General features: G+C 50.2%; 1 protein-coding gene across 2 annotated transcripts in view; it reads right to left on the reverse strand.

Annotated features, from left to right (window-relative positions):
• Positions 1-288: 288 nt before the first annotated feature.
• LOC121583140 (SH3 and multiple ankyrin repeat domains protein 2-like) overlaps positions 289-12,895 on the reverse strand; it is a 74,731-nt gene continuing 62,124 nt past the window's right edge. For both annotated transcript variants that reach the window (XM_045225047.1, XM_045225046.1), the window contains one exon: positions 289-1,676. In XM_045225047.1, coding sequence (XP_045080982.1) covers positions 1,133-1,676 — 544 coding nt within the window. In that variant the 3' untranslated portion in view covers positions 289-1,132. The remainder of the gene's footprint in view (positions 1,677-12,895) is intronic.

Genomic DNA, 12,895 nt, shown 5'->3' on the forward strand with positions numbered 1-12,895 from the left:
TTATTCTAACTCAATCAGCATGACAGAGTGATCTCCAGCCTTGTCCTCATCAACACTCTCACCTGTGTTAATGAGAGAATCACTGACATGATGTCAGCTGGTCCTTTTGTGGCAGGGCTGAAATGCAGTGGAAATGTTTTTGGGGGATTAAGTTCATTTTCATGGCAAAGAGGGACTTTGTAATTAGTTGCAATTCATCTGATCACTCTTCATAACATTCTGGAGTATATGCAAATTGCCATCATAAAAACTGAGGCAGCAGACTTTGTGAAAATTAGTATTTGTGTCATTCTCAAAACTTTTGACCACGACTGTACACCTCACAAACATGTCTCTGACAAAACCCAAATACACACACCTTCCACTGTGAACAGGGATGTGAAAGGGACAGTGGCGCCTGCTACAGTGGAGCCCCTCCAGCCATGCATTAGAGTGACCAACACATCATCATGTTTCTCTCTCAGGAGAAGAAGGCCATCGCCGGATGTGTGTGTGTATTTGCTTGCAGCGAGTGATATGGTTTAGGATTCATCTAAACATTTCTACAAAGGTTCTCGTTTCTAATGTTTTTCAAATGTCCGTTTTTCAAACGTCAGATGCGTTCATAAACATAACCCTTTTACTCTAGTGAACAAATATTCTCTGAAGAAACTCTAGCAAAGATAGAAAAGGAGCGCCAACCAGCTCAGCTGGTTTCAAACACCCACACTGGGGCAGCTTGAAAAAGTATTGAGTATTCCAAAGCGACTGGGAGCTGTAGTCTTGAGTATTCCAACAATGTCCGGGTTGGATTTCTATCAGTATTTTAAAGTGTTTGAGGGCTACGTTTCAAGAGTATTCCAAAGTGTGGTCTTTTGTAACATGAGCATCCCGAAAAAGATGCAGGATTTTTTCCACTCTTTCTCCATTCTGGATTCGGGAATGCCGCCTTTCTCCAGGCTATTCCCAGCAGTTCCTCTAGGATTCCAACATCCCCTGACACTCTGGAAGCAGAATGGGAACGATCAAACACAAACACAGAGGCAGGAAGGGAGGAGTCAGAGGCCGATTCCTAAATCGTCCCAGACTGTCCCAGACTGAGAAGGAGAACAGGTAGGAGAGAGTGTTCCAGATAAATCCACACCCCATGGCTTTATCTGTCCTGCAGCATTTTGAGGGCCCTCTCGATGTTCATGCGGTGGCCCACCCGCGTCACCCCCAGGTCAATCAGATCCTCTTTCTGCAGCGAGGGCAGGTGGGCGCCCTCGATCTCGTTGTCCAGGAAGGCGTCTTTATGCTCCGACAGATTCAGGCTGTCCAGCCAGTCGGCCACGTCCAGCTTGCTCCACAGCTCCACGGGCTTGGAGGCGAAGGGCTTGCCCGAGGCGGCTACGGCCTGCATTAGGGTGAGCGGCGAGGGGGAGCGCGAGCCACCGCACGAGGACCCTCCACCAAGGCTACCGCCCATGCTGCCGATGCCACTCGCACTCTCCATGGGCGGGTTGGGCAGACCGAAGATGTCGCTGAGGCTGGGCGAGGCAGAGTGGGGTAAAGAGGAGGGGCAGGGGGGCGAGGAGAGGGACGAGGTGTCCGGGGGGCTGCAGAGGTGAGGGGGCAGGCTGGAAGGAGGGGTGCAGGAGGAGGGGGGCAGGCCAAAGGACACGCTGGAGTTCCGCTGGCTTCCTGAGGCTGGAGAGCTGGAGAGAGCGAGAGAGAGAGAGAGTGAAAGAGAGAGAGAAAGAGAAAGAAAAAATAGAGGGAGAAAAGAGATCATGAGAACCTACCATTTGTACGGCACAGTGATGAACTATGGTATAGAGTGGCTGTACCAAACTAATCCAGACCATAATGATCAGAACATGGCAACCAAAGAGGACCATGGCAACCTAGAGAATCTTGGCCAGATAGAAACCTCCGGCAAGAAGCAGACTCCTCCCCCTCCACATGTGACTCACAACCCCCAACTACAGCATTTGTGTGTGGGTGTGTGTGTGTGTTCAGACCTGGCTGGTGTAAAATGGATGTAGTGTTCGCTGACCTTGACGTGTGGCAAACCTGCTGAGGCTTGGTGTGGAAGTGGGGATCGCCTAGAGCTTTCAAAATAAACATGAAGTTCATGAACATACAGTATTTTACTAATCTAAGCACATAATTATAATGAAATACCTGAAAGAGCCACTAGGGTGCAGTGTTGTCAGTGGATTTTTACCTAAACCTTTACTTCACTGGAATTTAACAGTTTCCTATTTACCAAGTAGGTGGTCCATATTTAGCATTTTTCAAACACCTGAAAAAGCTTTTTCCTGAAATCTAGAGCCATAATCAATATGCTTAATTTTGTGTAAAAAATATGTTAATTTTTCTGCATATCTAAGCATATCTCTTGAGCTGTCTGTATCCTCCTGACAGGTGGTCATTCTTTTAAAGAAACAGAATATTTTTTTGCAAATGTATTAAAATAAAAAAATGAAATATTACATTTACATAAGTAATCAGACCCTTTACTCAGTACTTTGTTGAAGCACCTTTGGCAGCGTTTACAGCCTTGAGTCTTCTTGAGTATGACGCTACAAACTTCGCACACCTGTATTTGGGGAGTTTCTCCAATTCTTCTCTGCAGATCCTCTCAAGCTCTGTCAGGTTGGATGTTGAGTGTCGCTGCACAGCTATTTTAAGGTCTCTCCAGAGATGTTCGATCGGGTTCAAGTCCGGGCTCTGGCTAGGCCACTCAAGAATATTCAGAGACTTGTCTCGAAGCCACTCCTGCGTTGTCTTGGCTGTGTGCTTAGGGTTGTTGTCCTGTTGGAAGGTGAACCTTCACCCCAGTCTGAGGTCCTGAGTGCTCTGGAGCAGGTTTTCATCAAGGATCTCTGTACTTTGCTCCATTAATATTTCCCTCGATCCTTACTAGTCTCTCAGTCCCTGCCGCTGAAAAACATCCCCACAGCACGATGCTGCCACCAAAATGCTTCACCGTAGGGATGGTGCCAGGTTTCCTCCAGACGTGACGCTTGGCATTCAGGCCAAAGAGTTCAATCTTGGTCTCATCAGACTAGAGAATCTTGTTTCTCATGGTCTGAGAGTCCTTTAGGTGCCTTTTGGGAAACTCCAAGTGGGCTGTCATGTGCCTTTTACTGAGGAGTGGCTTCCGTCTGGCCACTCTACCATAAAGGCCTGATTGGTGGAGTGCTGCAGAGATGGTTGTCCTTCTGGAAGGTTCTCCCATCTCCACAGTGGAACTCTGGAGCTCTGTCAGAGTGACCATCGGGTTCTTGGTCACCTCCCTGACCAAGGCCCTTCTCCCACGATTGCTCAGTTTGGCCGGGCGGCCAGCTCTTGGAAGAGTCTTGATGGTTCCAAACTTCTTCCATTTAAGAATGATGGAGGCCACTGTGTTCTTGGGGACCTTCAATGCTGCAGACATTTTTTGGTACCCTTCCCCAGATCTGTGCCTCGACACAATCCTGTGTTGGAGCTCTATGGACAGTTCTTTCAACCACATGGCTTGGTTTTTGCTCTGACATGCACTGTCAACTGTGGGACCTTATATAGACAGGTGTGTGCCTTTCCAAATCATGTGCAATCAGTTGAATTTACCACAGGCGGACTCCAATCAAGTTGTAGAAACATCTCAAGGATGATCAGTGAGCTGAGCAAAGGGTCTGAATACTTATGTAAATAAGGTTTTCTGTTTTTACTTTTAATACATTTGCAAAAATGTCTAAAAACCTGTTTTTGCTCTGTCATTATGGGGTATTGTGTGTAGATTGATGAGGAAAAAATGTTACGTCTGTAACGTAACAAAATGTGGAAAAAGTAAATGGGTCTGAATACTTTCCCAATGCACTAGACAACTGTAGTCGGCGCTGTGTTGAAGCCACCGTGCCTACATCTTGGCACTCCCTCATCATTAAATGTTTTTTTTTTTGAAGCTATATAAATACATTTATTAATGTCTACATTCGTTTTGGCCACATTTATTCTATTACAGACACCTTAATGCATACTTTTTAATTATATTATGGGAGCTAAACATAAGTAACATAGTAAACAATGAAAAAATATATTTACAAAAAATCCTTAAAGTATAGTTTTTGAGATTGCTAATGTTACTGTCCCCAGTACAGTGAGGGAAAAAAGTATTTGATCCCCTGCTGATTTTGTACGTTTGCCCACTGACAAAGAAATGATCAGTCTATAATTTTAATGGTAGGTTTATTTGAACAGTGAGAGACAGAATAACAACAAAGAAATCCAGAAAAACGCATGTCAAAAATGTTATAAATTGATTTGCATTTTAATGAGGGAAATAAGTATTTGACCCCCTCTCATTCAGAAAGATTTCTGGCTCCCAGGTGTCTTTTATACAGGTAACGAGCTGAGATTAGGAGCACACTCTTAAAGGGAGTGCTCCTAATCTCAGCTTGTTACCTGTATAAAAGACACCTGTCCACAGAAGCAATCAATCAATCAGATTCCAAACTCTCCACCATGGCCAAGACCAAAGAGCTCTCCAAGAATGTTGGGGACAAGATTGTAGACCTACACAAGGCTGGAATGGGCTACAAGACCATCGCAAAGCAGCTTGGTGAGAAGGTGACAACAGGTGGTGCGAATATTCGCAAATGGAAGAAACTAAATAACTGTCAATCTCCCTCGGCCTGGGGCTCCATGCAAGATCTCACCTCGTGGAGTTGCAATGATCATGAGAACGGTGAGGAATCAGCCCAGAACTACACGGGAGGATCTTGTCAATGATCTCAAGGCAGCTGGGACCATAGTCACCAAAAAAACAATTGGTAACACACTACGCCGTGAAGGACTGAAATCCTGCAGCGCCCGCAAGGTCCCCCTGGTCAAGAAAGCACATATACATGGCCGTCTGAAGTTTGCCAATGAACATCTGAATGATTCAGAGGAGAACTGGGTGAAAGTGTTGTGGTCAGATGAGACCAAAATGGAGCTCTTTGGCATCAACTCAACTCGCCATGTTTGGAGGAGGAGGAATGCTGCCTATGACCCCAAGAACACCATCCCCACCGTCAAACATGGAGGTGGAAACATTATGCTTTGGGGGTGTTTTTCTGCTAAGGGGACAGGACAACTTCACCGCATCAAAGGGACGATGAACGGGGCCATGTACCGTCAAATCTTGGGTGAGAACCTCCTTCCCTCAGCCAGGGCATTGAAAATGGGTCGTGGATGGGTATTCCAGCATGACAATGACCCAAAACACACGGCCAAGGCAACAAAGGAGTGGCTCAAGAAAAAGCACATTAAGGTCCTGGAGTGGCCTAGCCAGTCTCCAGACCTTAATCCCATAGAAAATCTGTGGAGGGAGCTGAAGGTTCGAGTTCCCAAACATCAGCCTCGAAACCTTAATGACTTGGAGAAGATCTGCAAAGAGGAGTGGGACAAAATCCCTCTTGAGATGTGTGCAAACCTGGTGGCCAACTACAAGAAACGTCTGACCTCTGTGATTGCCAACAAGGGTTTTGCCACCAAGTACTAAGTTGTCATGAGCACTCTCTCTCCCTGGTAGCAACATTAATTGCATTCAATTATCTTCCACTCTGCTCACCTCCCTCTCTCTACTCAGCCTAACTAGCTCCACCTGCCCTGCTCTGCTCTTGTTACCTGGCCAGCTGCACTGCATTTCCCACTCACCATCCTCACCTTGCCTCACTCTGTTCTAATTACTCTGCCAGCTGAACTGCATTTCCCCACTACCTCTCCCAGTATATCAAGCCCTGTTTTTCAGCCAAGCCCTGTCAGATCGTCTTCAAACCCGGACCAGTAACCTGCCTGTCTGCGCTCTGACTCCTGTTTGTGATACCGATCCTTTCTTGACTGCCTCCTTGTTCTACTGCCCCGTCTATCCCAACCTGCCTTCTGGACCTCGACTACTCTCCGATCTTCAGCCCCTCCGGTAACTCGTTTCTGCCTTCTGTCTCTCACCACGATATTTGCCCAGCCCTGATCTGTACTTCTGCCTGCCATTCATATTGCTGTTGTGTGTGTGTGTTCCCCCAGGTCTCCGACCACCAGATGAGCGTGCCCAGACGTTTCACCACCCTCAGCCCGATACGCCGCTCCATCACTGGGGAACACACACACTAAGCACTTGGACTGGACACCCCCGGACATTTGGTGACCCCCGAGCACAGGTACCCACAGGAGGATCCTGAAAGACCCCTGACACCCCTGGGACTCCTCTTCCCGCCTGTAACCTTGAATAAAGAACTCTGAATTTGAACTTGCGCTCTTGGGTCCTCTTCTGTTCGTGACAGAACGATCTGACCATCATGGACCCAGCGCACTCCCTGACCACGATGGAGGAAGAGCCAGAGAGGACTGCCCTACAGCGACTGGAACGCTCTGAGGGAGACATAAATCGGATGGCTGGCGACATCGCTTCCCCTTCTCCAGCTATTCAACCAGCAGCAACAACAGTTCCAACTGCAGCAACAACAGCTAGCCCAAGCCCTGCAACTACTCTCAAGCCCGGCTACTCCACCTGCACCCCCCTGGTCCTTTTGTTCCTGTACCACCGATACTCCTTCATCCCTCCGCTGGAGGTCCCCATGCTGCAGGCCCGGCAGTGCTGCCACCAGATCCCCACGCTCCTGAACCAAGGATTGGGAACCCGGAACGCTTTTGATGGCAACCAGAAGCAAGTAAGACCATTCTTGAGCAGCTGCCGAATCCAGTTTGCACTACAGCCCAGGACTTTCTCAACAGAGGGAGCCAAGGTGGGGTATGTCATCACACATCTCACCGGTCGAGCTCGGTTGTGGGGAACGGCGGAATTCGACCGGCAAACCCCAGCCTGTGCCTCCTTCAGTGCCTTTGAGGAGGAGATGTTAAAGGTCTTTGACCTAGGCTCGCCTACAGCCGAAGCGTCACAAGCTCTGCTCACCATCCGTCAGGGCAATCGGACAGTGGCAGACTTCTCCATTGACTTTCGTACCCTGGCCAGTCAAAGCTCGTTTAACCCAGAGGCACTGGTGCAAGCCTTCCTCCATAGCCTGGCGGACTATATCAAGGACGAGCTTGTTTCCCATGACCCGCCCTCAACGCTTGATGCCGCCATTGACCTTGCCGTTCGCATTGACCGCCGTATACAGACCCGGAGGAGGGAGAAGGGCCGTCTCAGTCAACCTGCCATCCGTACTCGGGTCGATACCGCTTCTGTCCAGCCCCTGCCTGTCAAGTCCCATAGCCAACTCAATCAGCCTGAGCCCATGGAGATTGGCCGTGCCTCTCTGACTCCCGAGGAGCGTCGGCGCCGTCTAAGCTCCAACCTTTGCCTCTACTGTGGTGGCGAGAATCACCGTGTCGCTACTTGTCCGGCAAAAGCCGCAGCTCACCAGGTGTAGGGGAGATCCGGGTGAGCTCAACAAGCCTTCAGTCTCCCTCCATCCGAAAGACCCTGCTTCATCTCCGCCTTCAGCTTTCTGACAAGACTCATACATTGGCCGCCCTTGTGGATTCCGGAGCCGAAGCAAACATCATGGACCCTGAGCTTGCACAGCAACTGGGCGTGAACCATCATCAACTGACACAACCCATTCCTGCACGAGCCCTGGATGGGCATCATCTTGGCACTGTCACTCATATCTCCGCCCCTGTGACAATCCTGCTGTCAGGAAACCACCAGGAGTCCATCCAGTTTCACCTCCTACACTCACCTGGCCAACCACTCATTCTTGGATACCCGTGGCTCCGTCAGCACAACCCCCACATCGACTGGGAGACAGGAACAGTCCGTGAGTGGGGAAGGAGTTGTCACCAGACCTGTTTAAGGGGGCCACCCTGCCCGTTCACCGGGAAGGATCTAGCGCTACCTCCGACATATCCAATGTTCCGGCCTGTTACCACAGCCTGAAAGAGGTGTTCAACAAATCCAAGGCGACATCTCTACCCCCACACAGACCCTATGACTGCGCGATTGATCTCCTGCCTGGCACAGCACCTCCCAAGGGTCGTCTGTATTCACTGTCAGCCCCGGAAAGAAAGGCCATGGAGGACTACATTAATGACTCTCTTGCCTCCGGGATAATTAGACCGTCGTCTTCCCCGCAGGAGCGGGATTCTTCTTTGTCGGCAAGAAGGACGGTTCTCTTCGTCCATGCATAGATTACCGGGGTCTGAACGACATCACGGTTAAGAATCGCTACCCACTGCCCTTACTTTCGTCTGCCTTCGAACTGCTGCAGGGAGCCACTGTATTCACTAAGCTGGACCTTCGCAATGCCTACCATCTGGTGCGGATGAGGGAGGGAGACGAATGGAAGACAGCGTTCAACACACCAACCGGCCACTATGAATATCTCGTCATGCCCTTCGGCCTCACCAATGCCCCAGCAGTTTTTCAAGCCCTAGTGAATGATATCCTCAGGGACATGCTAAATACGTTCGTATTTGTGTACCTTGACGATATTTTAATATTCTCAAAGACTCTGTCAGAACACACGCACCACGTCCGGTTGGTCCTGCGCCGCCTGCTGGAGAACTCTCTTTTCGTGAAGGCAGAGAAGTGCGAGTTCCATGCCAAGACCGTTTCATTCCTGGGGTATGTGGTGACCGAGGGCAGCATTCAGATGGATCTCACGAAGGTGTCGGCTGTCACTTCCTGGCCAGTTCCTGAGTCTCGGAAGAAGTTGCAACAGTTCCTGGGCTTTGCCAACTTTTATAGGAGATTCATCAGAAACTATAGCACAGTGGCTGCACCCCTCACGGCGCTAACCAGCACTAAACAACCGTACCAATGGACATCAGCTGCTGATAAGGCCTTCAATATCCTCAAGACATGTTTCACTTCTGCTCCCATCCTCCAGATGCCAGATGCAGCAAGGCAGTTTGTGGTGGAGGTAGATGCTTCGGACGTGGGAGTGGGTGCAGTGCTTTCTCAAAGAGCAGCTGAGGATGGCAAGATGCACCCCTGTGCCTTCTACTCCCGTCGGCTAACCCCTGCCGAATGCAACTACGACATTGGGAACCGCGAGCTGTTGGCTGTCAAGCTCGCCCTTGAAGAATGGCGGCACTGGTTAGAGGGGTCAAAGGAACCATTCGTAGTGTGGACAGACCACAAGAACCTGGAGTATATCCAAACAGCCAGGAGGCTGAACTCCCGTCAACAGCGGTGGTCTCTGTTCTTTACGCGCTTCAATTTCACGCTCTCCTACCGCCCGGGATCTCGCAACATCAAACCTGATGCTCTTTCCCGGATGTTTCAGAAGGACGAGACCACCGCCATGACAGCTCCCATTCTTCCCAGCCACTTGGTCGTAGCGGCCCTCACCTGGGAGATCGAGAAGCAGGTCATGGAGGCTCTTCGGGACCAGCCAGGTCCAAGCACCAGCGCCCCCAACCGTCTGTTTGTTCCAGCAAATCTCAGGTCACCTGTGATTCAGTGGGGGCACGAATCCCGTCTGGCCTGTCATCCCGGCATCACTCGCACCCTTCATCTGGTCCGCCAGCGGTTCTGGTGGCGGGGGATGAGACGGGATGTCCGAGAATTCATCCGAGCTTGTCCCACTTGTAACCGAAACAAGACTCCCAACCAGCCTCCTGCTGGGTTGCTGCAACCCCTACTCATACCCAAGAGGCCCTGGTCCCACGTTTCACTGGACTTTGTTACGGGCCTTCCGCCCTCTGACGGACACACAGTCATCCTTACCATTGTTGACCGCTTTAGTAAGATGACCCACTTCGTGCCCCTTCCCAAACTACCCTCTGCTAAAGAGACCTCCCAGGTGGTCCTGGAACATGTGTTTCGTATCCATGGCCTACCCCAGGATATAGTGTCAGACCGGGGCCCGCAATTCTCAGCAACCTTTTGGAAGGAGTTCTGTCATCTCCTTGGGGCCACCGCCAGCCTATCGTCTGGATTCCACCCGCAGTCAAACGGCCAGACTGAACGCATGAACCAGGAGCTGGAGAAGGCACTGAGGTGTGTGGCTTCCCAAAATCCCCGGGCCTGGGCTCAACACCTGCTCTGGGTGGAATATGCCCATAATTCACTCACCAGTTCCTCCACCGGGCTCTCCCCCTTTCAGTGTGTCTACGGGTATCAACCTCCACTGTTTGCCAGCCAGGAGGCGGATGCCACCTGTCCGTCTGCTCTTGCGTATGCCCGCCGCTGCCGCCGCACTTGGGCCCAGGCTCGCACTGTGCTCCTGAAGTCTGGAACCAGCTACGCCGTCGGTGCCAACCGACGGAGGACCCCAGCACCTACTTACCGGGTTGGTCAGAAGGTCTGGCTGTCTGCCCGGGATCTGCCGCTGCGGGTTGTATCACGAAAGCTGGCCCCTCGCTTCATTGGTCCTTTTCCTGTGCAGAAAGTCATCAGTCCAACGGCGGTCCGACTTCAGTTGCCCGCTTCCATGCGGGTCCACCCCACCTTCCACGTCTCCAAGGTCAAGCCGGTCCATGAAAGTCCCCTGGTCCCTGCAGCTCCGGCGCCACCTCCTCCGCGCCTCGTAGATGGCGGTCCTGTCTTCACCGTCCGGCGGCTGCTCCGCTCTAGGCGAAGGGGTAGGGGTCTCCAGTACCTCGTTGATTGGGAGGGATATGGTCCAGAGGAGAGGACCTGGATCCCGGCCAGGAGGATAGTGGACCGGACCCTTATCACTGACTTCCACCGACTACATCCTGATCAGCCTGCAATCCGTAGGGGCCGTCCAAGAGGGGTTCCTAGCCGTCCGGCCCGCCCTGCTCCTGTCTCAGTGCCTGTCCTGTCTCCCGACCGTGACCCTCCAGCTCCTTCTGAGGATGAGGAGATTCACTCGGACCGCTCGGAGGAGTTCTGACCCGCCGCCTGCTCCCCTCCACCCTCCCGGCATGATGTTGTTCTTGGGACTTCTGGGGCCGTCCCTTGGAGGGGGGGTCCTGTCATGAGCACTCTCTCTCCCTGGTAGCAACATTAATTGCATTCAATTATCTTCCACTCTGCTCACCTCCCTCTCTCTACTCAGCCTAACTAGCTCCACCTGCCCTGCTCTGCTCTTGTTACCTGGCCAGCTGCACTGCATTTCCCACTCACCATCCTCACCTTGCCTCACTCTGTTCTAATTACTCTGCCAGCTGAACTGCATTTCCCCACTACCTCTCCCAGTATATCAAGCCCTGTTTTTCAGCCAAGCCCTGTCAGATCGTCTTCAAACCCGGACCAGTAACCTGCCTGTCTGCGCTCTGACTCCTGTTTGTGATACCGATCCTTTCTTGACTGCCTCCTTGTTCTACTGCCCCGTCTATCCCAACCTGCCTTCTGGACCTCGACTACTCTCCGATCTTCAGCCCCTCCGGTAACTCGTTTCTGCCTTCTGTCTCTCACCACGATATTTGCCCAGCCCTGATCTGTACTTCTGCCTGCCATTCATATTGCTGTTGTGTGTGTGTGTTCCCCCAGGTCTCCGACCACCAGATGAGCGTGCCCAGACGTTTCACCACCCTCAGCCCGATACGCCGCTCCATCACTGGGGAACACACACACTAAGCACTTGGACTGGACACCCCCGGACATTTGGTGACCCCCGGAGCACAGGTACCCACAGGAGGATCCTGAAAGACCCCTGACACCCCTGGGACTCCTCTTCCCGCCTGTAACCTTGAATAAAGAACTCTGAATTTGAACTTGCGCTCTTGGGTCCTCTTCTGTTCGTGACACTAAGTCATGTTTTGCAGAGGGGTCAAATACTTATTTCCCTCATTAAAATGCAAATCAATTTATAACATTTTTGACATGCGTTTTCTGGATTTTTTTGTTGTTGTTATTCTGTCTCTCACTGTTCAAATAAACCTACCATTAAAATTATAGACGGATCATGTCTTTGTCAGTGGGCAAACGTACAAAATCAGCAGGGGATCAAATACCTTTTTTCACTCACTGTAATTTTGTCCTTGAAACCATGAATTGAAAAACTGTAGAATTCCATTAATTGCTATGGAAGTCAGCTTCTTCTGGGTAGTGCCAATATGGCCGACCGGTGGCTTCAAAGCCTCTCAATGGCCAATACATAGCATCTGCAATACAGGGTTTATATACATCATTGGTAAAAAAAAAACACTGTCATTTGGACGTGGCGTATTTGACTGGGGAATTAATTTAAATTGAAATAACCCTATATCTCATGTGATTTTCACCATAGCATATTTCAGCTGGCATTCCCTCTAAGGTTCACGATACAGTATATGTATTTGTATTTATTAGGGATCCGCATTAGCTACTGTTAAGGCAGCAACTACTCTTCCTGGGGTCCAAACACATTAAGGCACTTACATCACACATAAAACAAAGGATAAAACAGTACATCATATAACATTATTACACCACTACATATCTACAATACAAAATGTATAATACCACCATACAACAATATTACAATGTACTGTACTTGTGTGTAGAGCGCATGCGCTAGCGTTTGTGTGCGTATGCGTGTGTCTGTACCTGTGTATGTGTGTCTCTTCACAGTACACGCTGTTCCATAAGGTGTATTTTTATCTGTTTATTAAATCTGATTCTACTGCTTGCATCAGTTACCTGATGTGGAATAGAGTTCCATGTATTCATGGCTCTATGTAGTACTGTGCGCTTTCCATAGTCTGTTCTGGACTTGGGGATTGTGAAGAGACCTCTGGTGGCATGTCTTGTGGGGTATGCATTGGTGTCCGAGCTTGTCAACACTTCTTACAAAAATGAAGTCAATCTCTCCTCCACTCTCTCTCCACAGTCATGAGAGATTGACATGCATATTATTAATGTTAGCTCTCTGTGTACATTTAAGGGCCTCTTTCTGGCACCTGACCACATGACTGAACAGTAGTCCATGTGCGACAAAACTAGGGCTTGTAGGACCTGCCTTGTTGATAGTGTTGTTAAGAAGGCAGAGTAGCGCTTTATTATGGACAGACT

Source organism: Coregonus clupeaformis, chromosome 15, assembly GCF_020615455.1.
Source record: "Coregonus clupeaformis isolate EN_2021a chromosome 15, ASM2061545v1, whole genome shotgun sequence".
NCBI lineage: Eukaryota > Metazoa > Chordata > Actinopteri > Salmoniformes > Salmonidae > Coregonus > Coregonus clupeaformis.